This window comes from Neolamprologus multifasciatus, chromosome 16, assembly GCF_963576455.1.
Source record: "Neolamprologus multifasciatus chromosome 16, fNeoMul1.2, whole genome shotgun sequence".
NCBI classification, from domain to species: Eukaryota; Metazoa; Chordata; class Actinopteri; order Cichliformes; family Cichlidae; genus Neolamprologus; species Neolamprologus multifasciatus.
This window is the reverse complement of record NC_140454.1, coordinates 29,376,000-29,396,301: the sequence shown is the minus strand read 5'-3', so window position 1 is coordinate 29,396,301 and position 20,302 is coordinate 29,376,000. Positions and strand designations below refer to the sequence as shown.

Here is a 20,302-nt window from a genome sequence, read left to right as displayed (position 1 = left end):
CGATTACGTTCATTTTGCGAATTATTGCCATTATTAGAGTCTGAAAGGAGAATTATACAGGATGTGATGGTTGTTAGCCAATGAACATGCGGTTTGACTGTCAGCTAACCCCTTCACTCATTATATCCAATTTCAAATCACCAACCTAATTACGAGAAATCAGTCAGCTTAAGACTTTATGCGAGAAGTTCACAAACCAGTACATGACATCAGGGTAGCTACATCGCAAATCTTTTATACTGTTTAAAACCAACCGGTTTTAGGTCCTCAGACTTAAAGGCCACCCTGACATTCAGCGAAGTTTCTTCTGACTGGCCATTCCCCCTCAAAAAAGGTTTGAACAGCAGGACAATAGGGCCTCTGCATACCTAGTAAGGGCATTATGGATAAGCACTCTTGGTGACAGCCAGGATCCAAGAAAATTGAGTTTTTATACATAATAAACTCCACTTCAAATGCTCTGAAAAAAGGCTTTGAATATCTGCAATTTCAACTCCACCTGCTGAGGAAGATCAAAGATTTCAAAAGCTCCCGCAGCACCTACTAAACACCTCATTGCAGTCATGATGATGTGGTTTAATGAAAAACCAAAAACAAGATGCATTTGCTGTGAACCAATTTTGTTGCTTCCATATTTTACTTTTCTTAACTTTTGTTTGGACATGTAATGAATAAAAATGAAAAAAAAAAATCCATATTCAAATAAAATATTAAACTCATTAAGCACTGTTTATTTTCATCTGTAGCCGAGTAGCAGCTGCATGAGATTCATTACATAACAAGCGCGATCATCTGGTAATAAAGTTGAATTTCTACCAGTTGTAGCCCGTCAATCTTACTGGAATGTCTGGATTAAAAAATTTTTTAAAAAGAACTATTTTTTTCAGCATTTTTCTCCAACTGAGTTAATATATGGTCAATCAGAGTGTACCTGATGCAGGGCAGTAAATCACGTCGCCTTTGGCTGTGAGCAAAGGAATTCACCAAACAAGGGCTGAGGAGAGCTGACTGAGAGCACACCTCCTCGCAGGCATGCACACTCTCACGTCCACACACACACACACCATCCAGTTTCCTGTCACACACCAGAGAGGTGACGCACAAACACAATTACTTGCTCATTTCTGTAATACATACTGCACTTTAAAAACCAAACACAGCAAAGCTTACCAACAAAACTTAACCCCACAAGTCTTTGGAAACTTCAGGTGCATAAAAGCAGGTGTCCACCATTGTGTTTATTTCTCATGCTTCCTATTTCCTCTTCAGTATCTGCAGTTGTATTTTTAGAGAGAAAAAAAAAAAGTACCAGTGTTTGTGTTGAAATCCATTGTTTCCCTCAGCTTTAACACTTCTGTGTTTCTTCCTCTCTCCTCAGCAGTACAGTAAAGACACGTCAACCAGTGTTTTACACCTCAGCCCGTCCATGTTTATGGGGGCAATCAGCACCTTTAATGCAGGCATAAAAGCCTCGAGGGAGACGCCTTTTGGCAAGCTCAAGAGATAGACTGTCGAGATTTGCCCTGCAGTTACTGTTTGCCTCTGCTTTCTTCAGCAATACACAACCAATTAAGACAGAAATATTTTTTAAATCTGTATTTCAATACTACTAACAAAGTGTCCTCCACACTGCTTGAAAAATGTGGGTATGAAAAACATCATGAATGATAATGAATACAGTGTCTGTTACACAACTGTACAAATGCATTAAAAAAAGGTATATTTTTTTTAAATTTTCAATATTATTTATATGTGTATTTCTGACATGACACACATATGTCTAGCGGATAAATTGTTTTTTCTTCCTTACCGTTGACTATTAAAATAATACTATACTACTAATAAACTACTTAAAACTCTGGATTAGGGCTGCCACAAACGATTATTTTGATAGTCGACTAGTCACCGATTATTTTTGCGATTAGTCGACTAATCAGATCATCATCCATTGGACATAAAACGTACAGCTTATTGCACCAGCATGCATCTGCTCTTATATAACTATCATTAGCTTACAGCTTTAAGTGTTTAAGGTAAGTGCTAACTAAAAAGCCAAACCAATTTACTCAGGAACAAATAAAATACTAAAAAAAATCCAAACAATAACATTGTTAAGTTATCTAAGTGACTTATATATCATGTTTAACCTGAGTAGCGAAAGACTGCGGTGGGTTTGAAAACGATTTGCGGGAGTCCGGTGTTCTCACGGGCTCTAGTGAGCCTTGCCCCCGGTTAGCTATCGAGCTAGTGGGTAACAGACGTCTCCGAAAACGTCAGAGCGCTTTTGAAAATATGTGGTGTCTTGATAAACTGAGCAGATATTTGAGGTTTACACAGTTACATTGTCGCCTGAAATGATGTTAAACGGTTATTTTGAGACCCAGAAAGAATAATAAGAGTAATATTAAAACTAACTACCTGCAGTTGAGCAGGGCTGCGCTATGAATTCTGGGACAGAGCTACTTCTTCTTCGGGGTTTAACAGCAGCTGGCATCCTTGTACATGCAGTGCTGCCATCTTCTGTTTCAGTCCGTTATTACACTCTTAAATCCTACTACTTATTCCTGCGTCTTTTGTGATCTTACAAAACTTCAAACTATGCGTCGACTATTAAATCAGTTGTCGACGATTTTGTTAGTCGATGTAATCGTGACTAGTCGACTAATCGTGGCAGCCCTACTCTGGATAAACACCTAAATTGGTGAAACTTGAACCTAGTCCATGTGACGGCTGCAGGAGTGTGTCAGATGAAAAAGGTGGGGAAAAACTGATAGAGGCCAACAGATAGCAGTGAAGTCTATTTTTGTGGTAAAATCTTGCCCTCTGCATCCCAAAGGTGTTTCAGAAAGCAATGAATTCAAACACATGCCTTTAACAATGCCCAGAGAGCTTAGCCTCATGCCTCTGCACATCTCAAACAGATGTCTTCATGGAGAAGGCATCTAGTGCCAAGGCAACTGCAAGGATAATAACATGTTCTTTCTTAATTACTGCTGCTTTTAAAAACAAAATAAGACAATTTCAAGAAATATTTTCTGTGTGAGCACAGAAAAGTGCAGGGGATATTTGCTTTGGTTTGTCAAACGCCCAAAACCATTTAAACACACAACATTCGATGAAGCGAGCAAGCAAATCATATCCAAGTCTAACACAGCCTTGTATGTCAATACCATATAAGGCAACCGAGCAAGCGAATATTTTATGGCTCTTGCAGAATCTTTTCATACCCAGAATACGTCCCACTTTGCTCAGTGTTATTTCAAAGACCAAAAGTCGTCATCATGATATAGCAGATTCAATAGCACAGCTTTTTATTTACCTTTCTTATCCAGAAGATTTTTTCAAACTTTTATTCCAAAAGCTATAACCTTTATAACCTTATCAGAACAGAAAACGAGCTGCCAAACAACGGTTAAGTCGAGCAATGTCAGGTTTATTTATATAGCCCCAAATCACAAGTCTGTCTCTGGGGGCCTCCTGATAATGGACCATTATCTGCTATAGTGACTGCTGTGTTAGTGTAGCTGATAGAGCATGTTACTTTCCAACCTTATTTGCAACAATTCTGCACCAAGACGGACACTGTAATGAGTACAGCATGGAAGCAATTACCAAAACAAAAAAGAAAAAAGAAAAGAAACACTGTTGCTTACCAACTCATAGTTTGTTGCTGGAACACAAGATGAGGATACCTGAAAACAGAGAGACAAGCAGTGAGTTATGTGGATGCTAATTTGGAGTTAGAGAAACACTGTAAACAACAAGCACACTGGCAGCTATATTTAGATTACAATTTATGGCTTCATATTTTCGACATGAACCCCAGATGATTTAAGTTAGCACCCATGTGTTTCTCCATATCCACTGTAGAATACACAACAAGCAAAGGAAAAGATTCTACAGAATTAGCGCTAACCGAAAGAGAAAAGGGAGAATCCCCTTTGGAAACACACTAATGTAAAATAATATCTAAAAGTCGCCTCTGCTTTACTGTTTTAACTTCATTCAGCTCACTGTTTTGGCTTTATGGCAACTTTTGTGCATGATGTTGAATTGAAAAAAGTATTTTTGTGACCCCCAAATAGCCAAAAACCAATGGATGCATCTTTAAATAAGGCTGATAATTCAAGAACTGTATGGACAGTGTTTAGCAGGTGCTCATTCGGAGCTACTGAGTTTAAAGACAAGGTAACGACAGACTGTTGTTGTACATGTTCACGTCCGACCCCTCGTACCATAAGACCTTATTAAACTAGAAAGAAGAACAAAGCGGTGGGACCGCTCCAACAGAACTCATGATCTGTCAAGTGCTCGGACTAATCCGATTACCATCCAACAGTTTCCATAATCATTCTGTGAGCTCAGCGTGAGGGCATGAGGTTGATAAACAGGAAGAGTATAATGATAATGGCTTCTAGCAGAAGATTCGAATGATGTGCGCCTAGAAAAAGATGCCCGCTTGATGAGCATGAATGCAAACAGGATGTCAACGTGGTGGTTGTTTCCTTCCTGTGCATGCCAGTCTTCTCATCCTTGGTTAGTGTTTCGTATCATTCTTCTGACATTTCTCATTTGGATTTTTACCAGTTAGTACCTTCATCTCTTACATAACGGACTGACCGGTGACAGCACGGGGCAGCTTTACGATTCTAGAGGGCTTTTGTCATTGCTCTTTTCCTATATTTGAATTTCATTGCTATGCTCCGTCTGTTTTAGCTTTGAACGATTAGGCCTCGAGGTTATCACTGCTGTTAACCTCTAAGAGCACCTTTCATCTTTGCTACCGCTCCACCTCTCTCCTTATCCGAGACTAAACGAGTCATTGCTTGAAGACTGGATTTCTGCGATGTCGGGGTCTGCTTTGTGTTACTGTAGCACATTCTTCCTCTGCCCGCAATAATAAAATAAAAAAAAGCCTTTGAAAAAGTGCGGTCTCATTAGGCCTTTCATGCAGCTTAGCGCAGTGTTGTTGGGCGGATATTGGCCAAAGAATTGCTCGCGTCATGTATCGCAGACTTCGCTTCACTGTTTTTGACCCTTCAAACTATGTGTAAATGTTGGCAGGTTCAGTGCCAAAGTCTCACTATGATTTAGTGGTTATGAAAATCCCAGCTGGAGCTCAACCACCGCTGGATTTTCTTGCTTATTGTTGGGCTGTATACTCATATGGATGTGGATACAAAATAATCAAATATTTATTAGATCGGGTGACCGGATTCATTGTCCAATTTCCAGTCCCAACCTTAACAATTTGAATTAAAAAGACCCAAATTAGCTAGCACTATGTACTTGTATAAACAACCCACTGTACTTTTGAAACAAAGTATGTTTGACTATCTGCCAGTTCTCAAAACCAAACTTAAAAGGGTCACTGGATAACTGCCACTGGGATGTTGGACGGCTGATTAGATTCACAAGGTTGAGGATGTGTGAGTCACCTTGGGTCATTACAGTCTCTTTTATAGCTGTTACCCCATCTGGAATACAGGAATGTTAACGCTAAACAGGAAATGACCTTAATCCGATTACATGATTCTAGTCCCTTTAGCAATGGAAGCAGCTGATGTGCAAAAAGACAGTGCCTAAATTTAAGACAGGCTCCAACACAGTGGCCGTTACTACTTCAATGGAACCCTTCCATGAATGCTTGTTAGTTGTGAAATGCAATACCTCGACCGTGATACAGTCTGTTCCAATTAGTGTCAAACATGAGGTAAGAGCAACACTTTTTTCACTGATTTCATGCTGTCTGTCACAGTCACCACCGTCCTAATATATTACCCGCTAGAATGGATTATGTCTGTTTTAACCTCCTAAGACCTGAACTCTTCCACGGCATGCATTTTTAATTTCTCTCTGATATTTGGGCTGATTGGGACCTGATGAATGTAAAACCAAAGAACTACCAGATTTTTTTTTTTTACCTAATTTTTGTTTCTAAGAAAAACGAGAGCCACATATGAGGATATTCGTTTAAAATTTCGATAGAGCAGTAGCAGTATAATGTCCTCGTAAGTGGATATCAGGTCCCTGTAGAGCGAAATTGAGTATTTTGGTCTAAATAACCCAAAATGTGTTGTCCACATATGTGGACGCCAGGTCCTAGGGGGTTAGAGAATTTTGTCTTACATGGTGAAGTGTGCCTGGAGATGACAGGATACAGTATTTACGTCTGCCTTAAATCAACCTCAGTTACAAGTTATTCTAGCCCTCCCATCCTTATCACTCGCGCTCAACAGCACACCGTTCTTCTCTCCCTGTTCCTTCGGGGGCCCAGGCTCCTTGGGCCTGGTCAGTGTTCTCACCTGACGCTGCCCCTGCCCCATGCTGTTGACAGCTCATCCACCTGCAGTCAGTCATCACCCAGAGTGTTCACATGCACGGAATTTCAAGTGATCAAGTTTTTGCAATATCTAGTCTGCATACTTGAACAAGAGCATGCTTTTATCTTGACTGTAAACCATGTTTCACCCTTTCATTATCTGTTATAAGCTCAGAAAGATAGCTAAGTAATACCAAACAGAACAGTGTGTTTAAAACATTCATGCTTCATTTCATCCTACCATTTCTTTAAAGTTAATTTGCAATAAAAGCCTATATGCTACGCTCGATGGTCCATAGCTGCGCACACAGGTGTTTTCACTTATATTGTCTAATCTTCTCAGGGCTGTGTGGGCATGTGCAGACAGTGATTGATTGACATCTTTCTTACTCTGCTGTTACTTCTCGTGTGCCTGTGGGGCTAAACTTGTCTATTAGTGCATGGAGTTTCAGTGACCTCATGTTATTCCCACCAGAGCTCTGCTCAACTTCTACTAAAGTAATAAGCAAATGCAATAGACAGAGAGGCATTTCTGTGAAAAACTAAGTACACCCTCACTTCCTCCACAAGAGTTAAAGGAGCAAGTAGCAGCCAGTTGCTCCTATTCAAACGCACCTGAGTAACTGATCATCAGCAAGCGTTAGCAACTCTATGAAGGCAGAAGTTTTGGCAGTTTGCTGATCCGGGGCATGCAGGCATACAATGCCACAATAATCCCAGGAGTGGACATTCAAACAAATTCACCCCAAGGTCAGCTCGAGCATTGTGCCAGGTAAGAAACCGTAACAAGCTAAGAGCTCAGTTAGCATTTTAAATACTAAAGTTTATGGACTGATGCATGGCTTAGGTTTGCAAAGTTGCATGTAAAGAACATATTAGGACAGACACATCATACCAAATGTCAGCACAATGAAGGAAGGGTGATGATTTTGTCTTATTTTGAAGCCAGAATACCTGGGTGCTTTGTAGTTATTGAGTTGATCATGAACACCTGTGTATACCAAAGTACTCTTAAGTATTCTAGAGTCAAATGTGAGGCCTTCTGTCTGACAGCTAAAGCTTAGCTCAAACTGGGTCATGCAGCAGGATAAGCACACTAGCAAATTAAGAATATAAGAAAGTAAGTAAAACACAAGGGGGGGGGGGGAGATATTAACAGAGAGGAGAACATTAGTGCTGATATGTGACTTAAGGGTTGTACTGTTCTGTCAGGAAGGAGTAGAAATAGCCATGAAGGGTCTTGTTTGGTGAGCCCCAAAACAATGAACGCTACTTTGACTTTCATTCGAAGAATCAGCCATCAGATAAACAGTTATTAGGTCTGATGCTCTGTACAGAATAAGTGGAAATGTAATCATCAGAACAGAACATAAAGAGCAAGTTCATGAAGGCGCCAAAACATTTAAAAAACGAGTTATTGCAACTCAGTTGTCATGACAACTAAATTATGTTTGATGCAATATCAATGACAAATTAGCGAAAGGCGCCAAAACATTTAAAAAACGAGTTATAGCAACTCAGTTGTCATGATATCTAAATTATGTTTGATGCAATATCAATGACAAATTAGCGAATGGCGCCACTGTAATGTAACTGCTGATTAGAAGTTCAGATTGAGACTGTAGGACTGTAGTCTGCCCACATTAGAATAGCTCACATTCTCCCTCGTGCTAAGTAGCTGCTTCAGTGGGACTTGGTGCCATTGTACTGTTGCAGTCAGAGTCAGGGTCCAGCAGAAACCACAGCAAATATTTATCTAAAAGCAGGTGAGCACTTAGCAATGGGATAGCCACAGGTCAAACAGCAGGAAACCACTGAATGAAACAAATATATCCAACACGAGATGTCTGCATGGGCAAAACTAAAAAGTGCATTAATTTACATTTCAATAGAAGCGTGAGCATTAAAACGTTTCAGGATAGTCGTCAGTCGAGTCCGCCATGTTGGTCCAGAATTAAATATCTAAAGAACTCTAAACTTTGGTACCTAGACATTAAACTCTTATTTTGGTCCTCTCTCTCATTTTTCCTGTCAAAACACTGCATGTGTTTTGAATTACAGATACATATATTTATGTAAATGCTGCAATGATCATTGCCATCTATGGAAATACTGCTCTAATATCAAATCTATGTGGCTTTCATATTGCACGGGGGAACCATGGCTCCTAATGCATACATGCCAATGCAGGCAGAGAACTGCACACAATCAAATTAATCAAGTTACTGATGTTTCAACATACTTTAAAGCAGGTTTGTTACTTTAAAAATCTCAAAACTGTATTTATGATGCAGAATACTCTTTAGTTAAAAACTAAGGAAGCATGATTTTCACACCTAAATTCTTATCTTCTATTAAAAGCAGCAATGGCAGTTCTAGACAAACAGTTTCAAGACAAACATTTGCTATACCCGCTGCACCTTCAGCTGCCTTGTGATACAACATATATCCTCTTTATTGCATGAGGATGTAACCATCAGTAACATTGTGTCTGTCCATTACCAGCTATTTCATTTTGTACAAATGGACAAGTTTGTGTGTTTTTCCATCTGACCACATGCATTTTCAGAGAAAAACAAGCTGGGACCCGCACTCAAAAAAATATATAATATATAAACATAGAATATTTCAGCATCTATTGGAAGAAAAGCCAGAAGTAGCCACAGCAGCTGTGTCAACCTCAGCTGTACATTGTAGATTTCATGCTTTAAGAAGTCAGATTTCTGTAAGTGTATCTAAACACCTGGAAATGAAAGGATATTTTACACTACTGCAAGATAAGCTCAGATTACAGCACTAGCCTCAGTACTATAGACCCACACATAAGGTATATTATCAAACGTGCAAACAGCCCATACAACGAAAAGCAATGGGTCCAGTGTAACCATGGCTTCTGAATAATGTCTGAATTTAGATGAAAACCTACACAAAGCCTTTGTCCGAGCTCTGCGGTGCGTGGGGAGGAAGCCTGGTGAGAGTGTGTGTTGATGCTATCGGCATTATTCAAATGAGTGTAATATAATAAAGGATAATTGTGTTGTTGCATTCCATACATGCTTCTGTTAACTGCATTAAACAAGGGCCCATTTCCTGCAGACAAAAGTCCATGTCAGATATCCCTGGCTCGTATGACGGCGTTCACATGCAGTAAGCTTCCTGCTAGCCACTGACACACTCCAGACACTGACACGTTATGTAACCGATGTCATTCTCCCAGATCTGAATATGTTAATAACCCCACCAACGACCCCACCGGCGCGGCACGGAGAAAAAATGAATCGATTCATTATTTGGGTAAACAAATTCCGCTATGCCTATTTCTACAAATCTCAACCTTCACGGAAGAAAATCAAACACAGAGATGGACGTTCCAGCTTTACTTCAAGCAGCAAACCGATTTCCATGCAGGTTAGCTCGCTCTCCACCGTGGAAAAAGAGCGTGGGAGGGCGTGCGCTAGAAAACTTTCTCCAGCTCTCTGCACTGGCATATAAACACACGGCTTCCCTGTGTGCTTTTATGTTTATCCAGATCTTTGCATCTGGCACGTCCCGGCCGAAATATTCACTGTGCAAATTCAATTTGCGAGACGTAACGAGTAACAGAAGGCTTTTCTGCGTCCGTGCTGGTCGAGTGTGCCAGAGTGCGGCTTCGTATGGACTTATTGGGATATTATCAAAGCCCAAAGGAATGATGGGAGAGCTTTGGTCCAAGCAACTATGCCCTATCACTTTGCCGTTTTCTCCTTCTCGATCCATATTCATTATTTTATTAGAATTCTGATGCATCTATGCGGGCTGAATAGGAATTCCTTAAACCTCATTCTTTGCCCGATGTATTTTTCTTTTTTCCTAATGTACACTTCTGCTGCTTTACATCCACATATTTTTCTTTCTTGTCTGTCTCAGTCTGTGTGAAAGTTATGGCCTCTTTGTTTCCCTCAAGGGAAAGTTGTGGAAAATCTCAGATTTATTAGCAGATTGGACTGCAGGACGTGTAGACGACTGAGCTGCTGTCTCCAAACACTGGTCCTCATCTCGGCGCTGCTGATTTATGTGTCACAGAATGAGAAGCACTTCAGGAATGAAGAGGCATGTACGCACGGTTGTGTCTGTTTTTCTTTTGTCAGCATATTTAAGTACACGTCTGGGATTATTATACTGTACTATACAGTATTTGGGTGTATGCAGTATAGTATCTTATAGCAAAAACAATTAGGACATCAATTAATTATTCACCACATTGGGGACTTTTGCACAAAAAAAATTCCATCTTTTCTAGAAAGGCTTTTTATCATCTCTCTTTGTATTACTATAAAAGCGTCTGGACTTCTTTAAGTTGCTTGAAGACGTTTCACCTCTCATGTGAGAAGCTTTGTCAGTTCTAGGGTCAAATGGTGGAGAGTCCCAGATTTAAGCCCTGTGGGAGTGTTCTCCCAAGAAGGACAATGGACCTCCTAATGAACCTCTACCGAATCACTGAAGAAGCATCTCAGATGAGAGGTGAAACGTCTTCAAGCAACTTAAAGAAGTCCAGACGCTTTTCTTTCCAAGCTTCTTAGACTAAGGTGGTTCCCAAACTTTTTTTGCTAGGCCCCCCCTTTGTTTTACAAGAAAAACCCACAAACACATCCTCCAATTACACACACCCATATTTTGCTCCATTGCGGTTTATTTCACACCTCAAACATTTAGTAAACAATTAAGCAAATACAAGTAATCTGCAATAAATTACAGTTAGTAAGAAAATAAACTACTAACTCTTTTATGCTACGTCCACAGCTACACGGGTATTTTTGAAAACGCAGCTGTTTCGTCCACACGTAAACTGCGTTTCGAATCACCGAACACTGAGATTTTTTAAAACTCCTTTTTTGCGTTTACGTGTGGACGAGGAATACAGAGTTCGTCACGCAACATCAAAGGTATGTGCCTTTTTTCACGTCACGCTGTGCGCCACGTTATTGTTTACATGAGATGAATTGCAGAATGGCAGATAGCGACAAAATACTGTTAATCTGACTATCTGCAGGTTTTACACGCTTACATATACACGCAGTTACTGTCCCTCCATTTAGAAAGGCAGAGGCGTCACGGTGTGATTATTGTACATGTTGTTGGTTTTCTCCTGTGTAATAATATTCAACATTGCTATCAATGAAGTTGGTTTGGAAACATATTCAGCTATGCTTCATCTCCTGCTTTACGTTTGTGGAGGCGCCCCGTGCTAGCAGTGTCCAAGCGTTGTTTTTTTTTTCCCTTCTCATACCGCGCCCCCCCCTAGGGGGCGGGCCCCACACTTTGGGAAGGTCTGGACTACGATGACCTGGATGACTGAGAACCTTCACAGACAGTCTAAAGCCCTGTTCGCATGGGGCTAGTACAGGGGTGGGCAATCTCAGTCCACGAGGGCCGGTGTCCCTGCAGGTTTTAGATGTGTCCTCGAACCAACACAGCTGATTTAAATGGCTAAATTAGCTCCTCAACATGTCCTGAAGTTCTCCAGAGGCCTGGTAACGAACTAATCATGTGATTCAGGTGTGTTGACCCAAGGTGAGATCTAAAACCTGCAGGGACACCGGCCCTCGTGGACTGAGATTGCCCACCCCTGGGCTAGTATTACTCTGGATCACTCATGATTTGCAATAATTGCAGAGGTGTGAATCAACCATGTCCATAATTTCCAATATGAAAAAATTCCACCACAAATTACCCACCTTATTTTACAATTAAGAGGTTATGCAACCATTTTAAAATTGCACGTGCAATTGCCGCCTTGGGAATTTCAGCCTTGTATTTCTTTCTTTTTGCAAACCTTTTTGTGTACTGGCAATTATAAATAGAAGTTTGGACTGCATTGTTAGTGGTAATTCTGAGAGGCTCGTGTCCAACCCTAACCCTTCAGAAATAGTGAGACGCAAAACATGTGCGACAGCATTCGGTAAAAAACATGTTGCTGGTTTCAGTTAGTTTGTGTCAGTCTATTAAGATTAACTTTGGGTCTGTAGGTGTCAACCACACATCTCATCTCAGTTCTGATCCTGTATGTGTGCACTATAAAAGAAAGCCACAGCTAAGTCCATCACACTACCTAGCAAAGATTAGCTAACGTTAATCTAATCGTAACTAACTTTATTTACTGCCACAGTGATGATAAAGAGATACAGATAGATGTCAAAAGATTTTTGAAACAAAAAACCATCATAATGAACACACAGTTTGTTTCTTTGCCTGTGTAGGAGCAAATTGAACCCCCGAGGGATCAGACAGCCTTTGCATGTCCCTGCCATGCTTCTTCTCCACGGCTGCAGCTCAAAGTGGCCTTCAGCCGACCGGAGCGCCTGCTCATTCTCACCCCTGTCTTTGTTGGACGGGGCTGACAGCGTGGTGAGGGGAGAAGCTGCGGCTTGTTTCTTTTGTTCTAAAGTTACAGCGGGGGTCACGTTCCCTTCCCAGGGTCTTTCAGCTAAGAGCTGGTATTTACCAGCACGCTGATTTACACATTTAGCATGGCTCTCACTTTCTGGCACCAGGCCAAGCGGCTGAGGACGAGAAGAGGGGGTTAAGAAGAAGGCAGCCATGAAGAATCAGGGTTCAGAGGGTGGTTTATGTCCTCTGGTGAGTTGGCAAGCTTGCCATCTTCTGTGCCATTTTTCCTTTGACATTTTGGGCATCGTGCTTGTGTTTGCTCCCTCAGCCACAGTCAGATGCAAAGATCAATACCAATTTCACTGCTGTGCTTACAGTATGGATAAACCTTTGCAAGGCATTTTGCCAAGCTTCGCTGAAAGACAGCGAGCAGAGGGAAACTTCAGCTTCTGTCAGAAGTCTTTCAGCATTTCCCCATTTTATATCTCAGTGACACATGTTCACATGAAGACATTTTTCCAAATGTCGTCATTGGACATCTGCTCACTTGCAGGAGATGTTACTGTAGGAACGGCCCTTAAAACATGCAAACAAATGGAACAAGCCAGAACAGACAGAAATAATGGGTCAAAGTCATAAAACCAGAAATGAATGCTTAATACAGAATAACAATTTGGTAGTAAAACCTTTAATTTCTTTGATTCATGTCTCAGTCTTTATGATGACATATGTTTGCATCCTGGAATATGATTTGATTACAAAAGACTTGCATTCAGAGTTGAGATGAACACAGAGCAGGAATGTTAAAACACTTTTAATGTGTCCAACTCTGCACATTCATTTTTCTGCAACAGTAAATATCAAATATGCTCAAAGAAGCAGTTCACAAACATTTTAAGCATAGCCGGACGTTTTTAGATATATGAAACTAAGGCATTCCCATCCCAGAGTGTCACATACTGCACATACACATACTTAGTGGCATCTTCTGGTGTCGGTGGTTTGACACACCTAGCATATTGGACGCCACAGAACGAGGACGTGTAGATGGAGGTGGTGTAAGTCACAAGTCAAGGACTGGGGTTAGTGTTGTGTTTGGAAGCGTTTTCTCATATTCTTCTGATTCTTTTCACTGGCTGCTTTGTTAATAGCAAATTAGTTTATCAGAACGAGTGACAAACTTACAAAATCAGCAAGAACGAGCAGCTAGACTCAAAGTCTCAGTCAGTCATCAAGTGCTGCTCTAGTGCTTGTCCACATCATCCCTTGGAATCTGCGTGTTCCTAAACATGAAACTAAATGACTGGTTGAGCTTCACGCATGACTGTGCCACTGAAGAAATGTTGAAGCCAGCTGAGCTTTGACTTGTGCACAAATCAGTGGTGTGAAGAGAGAACCAGAAGGCACTTACTGCTTTACGTTTAAATGCTGTGGGTGAGCATTTAAACGTAAAGGGGTGGCTGTAGCTCAGATGGTAGAGCAGGTCATCTACTGATCGGAAGGTTGGTGGTTTGATTACTGGCTTCCCCTAGTCTGCATGCCAAATATCCTTGCCAAATATCCTTGGGCAAGATACTAATCCCAAATTGCTCTCCGATGCATCCATCGGAGTATGAATGTGTGTGAATGTTAGCTATGATGCACTTAGAAAAATGTGCTTGTGCGAATGGGTATGCATGGGTGAATGAAAAGCGCTTTGAGTGCTCAGATGAGTAGAAAAGCGCTATATAAGAACCAGTCCATTTACCACTTACCATTTACCAAAGCTAAGTGTCTAACTAAAGAGTATGACAAGCATTTCTCCGTTAAACCCAGTGAATCATGCCAAAGGAGACCTTTCTAGTATCCATGAGATCTTTTGACACCCTGGGAATGAGACCCTAAAGCTACAAGAAAAATAACCACACAGTATGATATTATATATTAGCAAATGAACGATAAAACTGTCTAATGGAGTAAACGTTAAAGGAGATCTATTATGTCAACCTCCGACTCCATATTTTTATTACTAGTTTAGAGTAGCAGTAGCTCTGCATGATTCACAGTTCAAAATAAGCTTTATTTATCTTACACTGAGCTTTGGTGGAGCCACTCAAATCATCCTTTGCTCCCTTTAAGATAACTTTCTCCTGATTGGCTGCCCCGCACCTGATGTTGAGCTTTGAACAGCAAGTGGGCGGAGCTTCTATGTTCACAGCCAGAGCAATGTTCCTACAGTAAGATGACCTTATTAGGTATACCCACTCTCAATGACGTCACACAGAGCTAGGAATAGACAAAATGGTTCAAAACAGGGTGTTAGAGCAGTGTGAAGCCTGAGCTTTGGACTTGCAAGGTCACATTTGGCCGTGTTTAATTTAAGCATCCACCATTGTAATAGTATATACAAAAAGAGAAGATAAGGAGAAGCATAATCGCTCCATTTTAAATTTCCATTTCTACAATTATGCACCATTTACTGATTATGAACACATGATGTGATTAAAATCAACAGAACATTTTTTTATTCATATTTGCGTATTTTGGAGGGGAACTGTTATGTCAACATTAGATTGCATTTGCACGAGAAGCGTCGAGATCTTGGAAAGCAACAGGTTGATGTCAGGGGAGAAAACTGGACAAGCTGAGACGAGCCTGTGCAGTCAAACTGTGCACAGCTGTTATGTTATAACCTCAATGAAAAAGAAAAGGAAAGAAAAACCCCACAAAGGGAAGGATATCGTTCATTTAACTGCAGCACTAAGTCACCTGCACGCCTACACATTTAGCTGTTTTCTAACGACAGATGGATGGGTGGCTTTGGGTTTCACATTTAATCCCACCAAAGCATCTCCCTCCTTTATCTGTTTCTCCTTCAAGTCCCGTTTTTTTTTTTTTTTTTTTTACAAAACTGATGTTCATCATGCACTCATCAGCTGTTAAACATGGGATGTTTCTTAGGATTACTTAAGAATTTCTATTTGCTCCATTTTGCTTTGCGCAAAACACTCATTTCTGAAATTCGGTCAGTATGAAACAAAAAAATCTGCAGAGAAAACGCAGATCCATTCACAGATCTGCATAACTTGACTCAGCCGAGCATTAATCACTGCCGCACTGTGTTTCCAGCACAAATATTAATATACTAAATAGAGCTATTAATAATACGCATAAGAAAGCAAACTCACCACTGCTATTAACAGGTCATGAACAAGTTGGGCAAAACTATCCTGGCCATTAAAATCTGATGTCTAGCAGTTACACTCCTATATACTTCCTGGCAAGCTTTAAAAAACACTCCACAAAGCTGAGAAACTATATTTTATGTTTTATAAAAAAGATTAAAGGCATATTTGTACTCAGGCCCAGACAAGCCTTTCTCCCATCTTTTAGCTCTCCAGCCTTCAAGTGAGTCCAAGCAGCTTGGTGAAAAATCAGGAACCTGGCACTGATGTTTCCTGCCTTTCTGGTCAGTACTATAAGCCCTGCTCGACACCAATCAGTCATGAAAAGCAAACAACAATATGAAGGTTTCTGGTAAAAGCGAGGAAACAGGTCTGCTTTCTATAAACATTCCCCACAGAGACATGGAGGCTTGATAACAAAGAAGGAGAAAAAAGGAAAAGAAAACAACCTCCCGCCCTCCTCGTGGACTTCTGGCACACACACATGAACATACCTCGCATGGTGTTCACATGGATGCTCAGTCATGTAGACACTAAAATGCTTTCACATCTCACATTGATTTAACGGGATAATTTACCTTCTTACCCAGAGAATAAAGTGACATAAAGTTTGCATTGTTTTTATGTTTTCCATATATATCATGTTAAAAAAACTCCAAATGCAATGATGGGATAAGGTGCATCTTTCAAACTGTTTTTGAACCAAACATTTGTGACATTTAGACTTTGCTCAAGTCTAAATGTCATAAACTTTATCCATCCATCCATTTTCTTAATTCCTTATCCAAACAGGCTCATGGTGCACTTGGAGCCTATCCTAGCTGACACTGGATGAGAAGCAGGATACACACCTTGGACACACCTCACAGAACACAAACTCCATACAGAAAGGCCCAATCCAACCCGCCGGGTTAAAAGTAGCTTTCTTGCTGCAAGGCAGGAGTGCTTACCACTACACCACCATGCTGGCCTCATCTAATCAGGAGCTGGTTCACCAAATCTGGAGGAAATCTTAAAAGAATCAGTGATGAAATAAGTGGCCACAGAAGTTCAAAGCTACGGCATCTTGTCGAAGGCCATTACACGTCAAAGTCAAGAACTAAGTCCAAAGCAAACTTATAAGAAGATCTGGAAATCAAATCCTGAAACATGACCTCATCAGTCTTCTCTCATATCTACTGTGCAAACAATCTGAAAGATGTTTAAAAAAAGTTTCAACTCAGTGGTGCAGGTTCAGCAATAATGAGATCAAAAACAAACCATCCTGATCGCAGTCAAGCTATGACATCAGAAAATCAAAATGTTTACATCTTATACAAACCCTCGGAAACTAAAGGAACTGAGTGAATACCTTCAGGGAAAGCATAACAAAGCAGAAACTGTGTTTTTTATTGACCTTTGGGCAAAACTGGCACGAATGGTGTAGGAGGGGCATAAAGGCTTAAAAAGAGCCAAACCATCCCAACTAACGTGTACATGTAAGGGCACCGGGATAACAAAAGGTAAATACATCTTTCAAAACTCTACATGTGGCTCAGTTCCCCTGGAGGAGCCACGTTCAATAATCATCAAGCTGCTTTAAAGCCAAAATAAGTCAATGTTTGTGAGATGGTGCACTGCAAGGGTACATTGAGGACATTGATTGGATACCCCTGATACAAAGTATTACTGGTCTACTGATAAGGTTGCCATCCTGGAAAATGGGGAATGGTGTCATTTGGTAATCAAAAAAACCCTGAAGTTGCGTGCCAAAATAAACCTCCCAAAAAGAGGCTGGGAAAATGAAACCCCCCTCCTTTCTCAATATGTTCCTTGACTATGAAACTACCAATGCTATTCAAGAAAGGGCCATTATACCAGGCCTCCAGCTTGATTGCATGGAGTCATTGAACAGATTAGCTGTCATTAAATGTTCCACTTTTTGGGGGTATTATAAGGAGCCCCTCTATTTAAAGAGTAGTAATCTGTGAGGGTCCTCGGGAAGTCTAAAGACTGCTGGCTCCAGTTACCAGTCAAGAAACATGGAAAGAAAGAAGACTGCGGGCAAATTCTTGACAGCAAAACATAAAACAAGCCATTGTACCCACTGAGGTTTTTAGCCAAAAATAAATGAATACAAATATTTTACAAACTGTACATGATGCACAAAAGGCCAGCTGGAGGAGCTGTATAACTATTTTACCTATCTGCAATGGAATATTTTAATTTATTTCTTCTCTCAAGGTGGTGCCGTCTTTTTTTTTTTTCCTTGCGTTGAGCTACTGTGTAGAGTTGTGTTCAATCACTGCCAGAGATTTCCATAATGTGAGACCAGCAGATGAAGTGTTGTGAAGACGTTCAGTCCTGGAGAACAAAAACATCAGTGTGGAAGTCTACATTCCCATTTTGGACAAGTTTCTCCAATAAAAAGATACCAGAAGCCTCAAACCTACCAGTAAGTCACAACCAGCCGACAACCATGGAAGCTGAAAACCGAAGAAGATATAGGAGTACCAGAGTAAAACCCATCAAAGCGACTGTGCTCCAGCTTTGTTTTGTAATGTTATAAGAAGAAAGCCATAATTAGCAGGTATGTAACTGTATCTATGGGATGAACTCGTACAGGTTATGAATGTTCATGGCCGTGTCGAATTATTTCAACACATCACCCAATGATAATGCACAACTTAAATACCTCAAAAGAAAGCTTGAAAACAGTGTGTGTTCATCCAAACTGGTGGGCTGATGGTCCCGAGTTATTCGAGCATCCTAAGCAGTAAATTTTGAAGGGGGTTCGCTGTTCATTTTAACTGCAACATTAGTCTCCGGATATGCTCTTTGAAACGCTCTTAAAACACCTTCCTGTGGGCCTATGACAGCAGTTTCTCATATATGCCAGACGACCTGCTAAGCAACGACAATAAGTGAAACATTATATGACGCCCTTGATAAATGTGAAGCTTTTATTTGCTCTCAGTGGAAGCTATTAATTATACTAAAAGCCCAACAATAAGGCATGATGCCTTGGCATGGCTATGGATTATTTATGTTGCTAATGTATTGCAGGTTTGCAGTATGTGCCAACATTGAGCCCTGAGGACCCAGGGAATAAATATATTGCTGTGTGCACACATTACAGTTCAGCACAGCATTTTGTGAACATAAGTGAGAGTGCATTAGTTCTATTATAATACAGTAGATGTATTATGCAATGTATCGATTCAGCCTATGCTGGATATGCAAACTTTGTACTGTACTTGAGTGTAACATTGAGCAAAATCAAAAGTGTCTCCTGGCTTACATTACAATGCACCTTTGTGCCCTTGAATAAAGGGCTAAAGCCAAGTTCTCTCACTCTTCTAGAGTTGTGCACAGTCACAATGTGAGTCCATGAGAAAATAGTAAACACAAGAAACAAAGTGGTTTGTTACAATACGCGTAATGTCTTAGCTGAGGCCGTGTCTGCAAGAACTGAAACATACACACAGAAGAAGAAAGATTACATCAGCTGAAGAGCATGAGAATTCACACTGGTGGTTTTTTATGGTTCATGAAGCACTGCCTTATCCCTAATCCTAGAAACACACACACACACACATACACAGTAAGTGAACAAACACACCTTCACAAACTGGCCAGCCCTTCCTCTGTCCCGATCTTATGGCTGAATGTGTGGTTGAGTATGTAACTGTGGTTAGAGTTGCCTATAAGAGTGAGTTGAGGGAGGCTTTGGCAGACTGGCAGACAGTAATGATGAAAAATGCCTCTTCTGTAACCCAGTGCGGCACAGGCTTCAAGCCAGTGGATGTTCGCCATTCCCACACAGCCAGGCGTCACGGGTAATGCCGCTCTTCAGGCAAGACAATGCCGTGTTACACATACGCCAGCCAAGGAATGTGTGGGTTACACATCCTACAAGTTATTACCAATTGTGATGTCAGAAACCGCTCATTCCGGCAAATCATTTGTAATCAGTATTTTGCCCGTAGTATTGGTTTAAAGGTCTGTGCAACACAGGAATCTGCATTCCCTTTAATCTCTTGAGTAATTTAAATTCTTTTTAGCTTCTTTAATTGTTTTGGATTCCCCTTCCTTTCTTCTGCTTTTAGAAGAAGACTATCCGGTGACTATGAAAAATTAGCAGCTAAAATGAAAGAAGCTGCCCTCAGGAGTTGGTCAGTTGGACAGACAAATGCTAATATCATCCCATTTCTCATCTCCGATCATTTTACAACAGTGTTATGCATGCAACCTATTGTTTTTCCTTAGATTAGCTGACCACATAATGCTGCTTTTAAATGGAATTGCTTCTGGAAATTCAACAGGCTTTTAGATTTAGTTACTGTTTCTTGTTTATTCTTTCCATTCCAAATGGTTACCACTCCAAGACCTCTTTCACAATGTTGCTTAAATATATATTAAGACATCACTTATTATAGTTTGCTTATATGGTGCGTTTTCATAAATGAGT

At 40.6% G+C, this 20,302-nt stretch overlaps 1 protein-coding gene and 1 long non-coding RNA gene across 13 annotated transcripts in view; one reads left to right on the top strand and one right to left on the bottom strand.

Annotated features, from left to right (window-relative positions):
• tns1b (tensin 1b) overlaps positions 1 to 20,302 on the bottom strand; it is a 195,063-nt gene that overhangs the window by 78,136 nt on the left and 96,625 nt on the right. For all 12 annotated transcript variants that reach the window (XM_085134529.1, XM_085134527.1, XM_085134530.1 and 9 more), the window contains one exon: positions 3,654 to 3,692. In XM_085134529.1, the coding sequence (XP_084990655.1) occupies positions 3,654 to 3,692 (39 nt within the window). The remainder of the gene's footprint in view (positions 1 to 3,653; positions 3,693 to 20,302) is intronic.
• LOC146501036 (uncharacterized) overlaps positions 5,215 to 20,302 on the top strand; it is a 178,230-nt gene continuing 163,142 nt past the window's right edge. The window contains exon 1 of the long non-coding RNA XR_014869696.1: positions 5,215 to 6,109. This is a non-coding gene — a long non-coding RNA (uncharacterized LOC146501036). The remainder of the gene's footprint in view (positions 6,110 to 20,302) is intronic.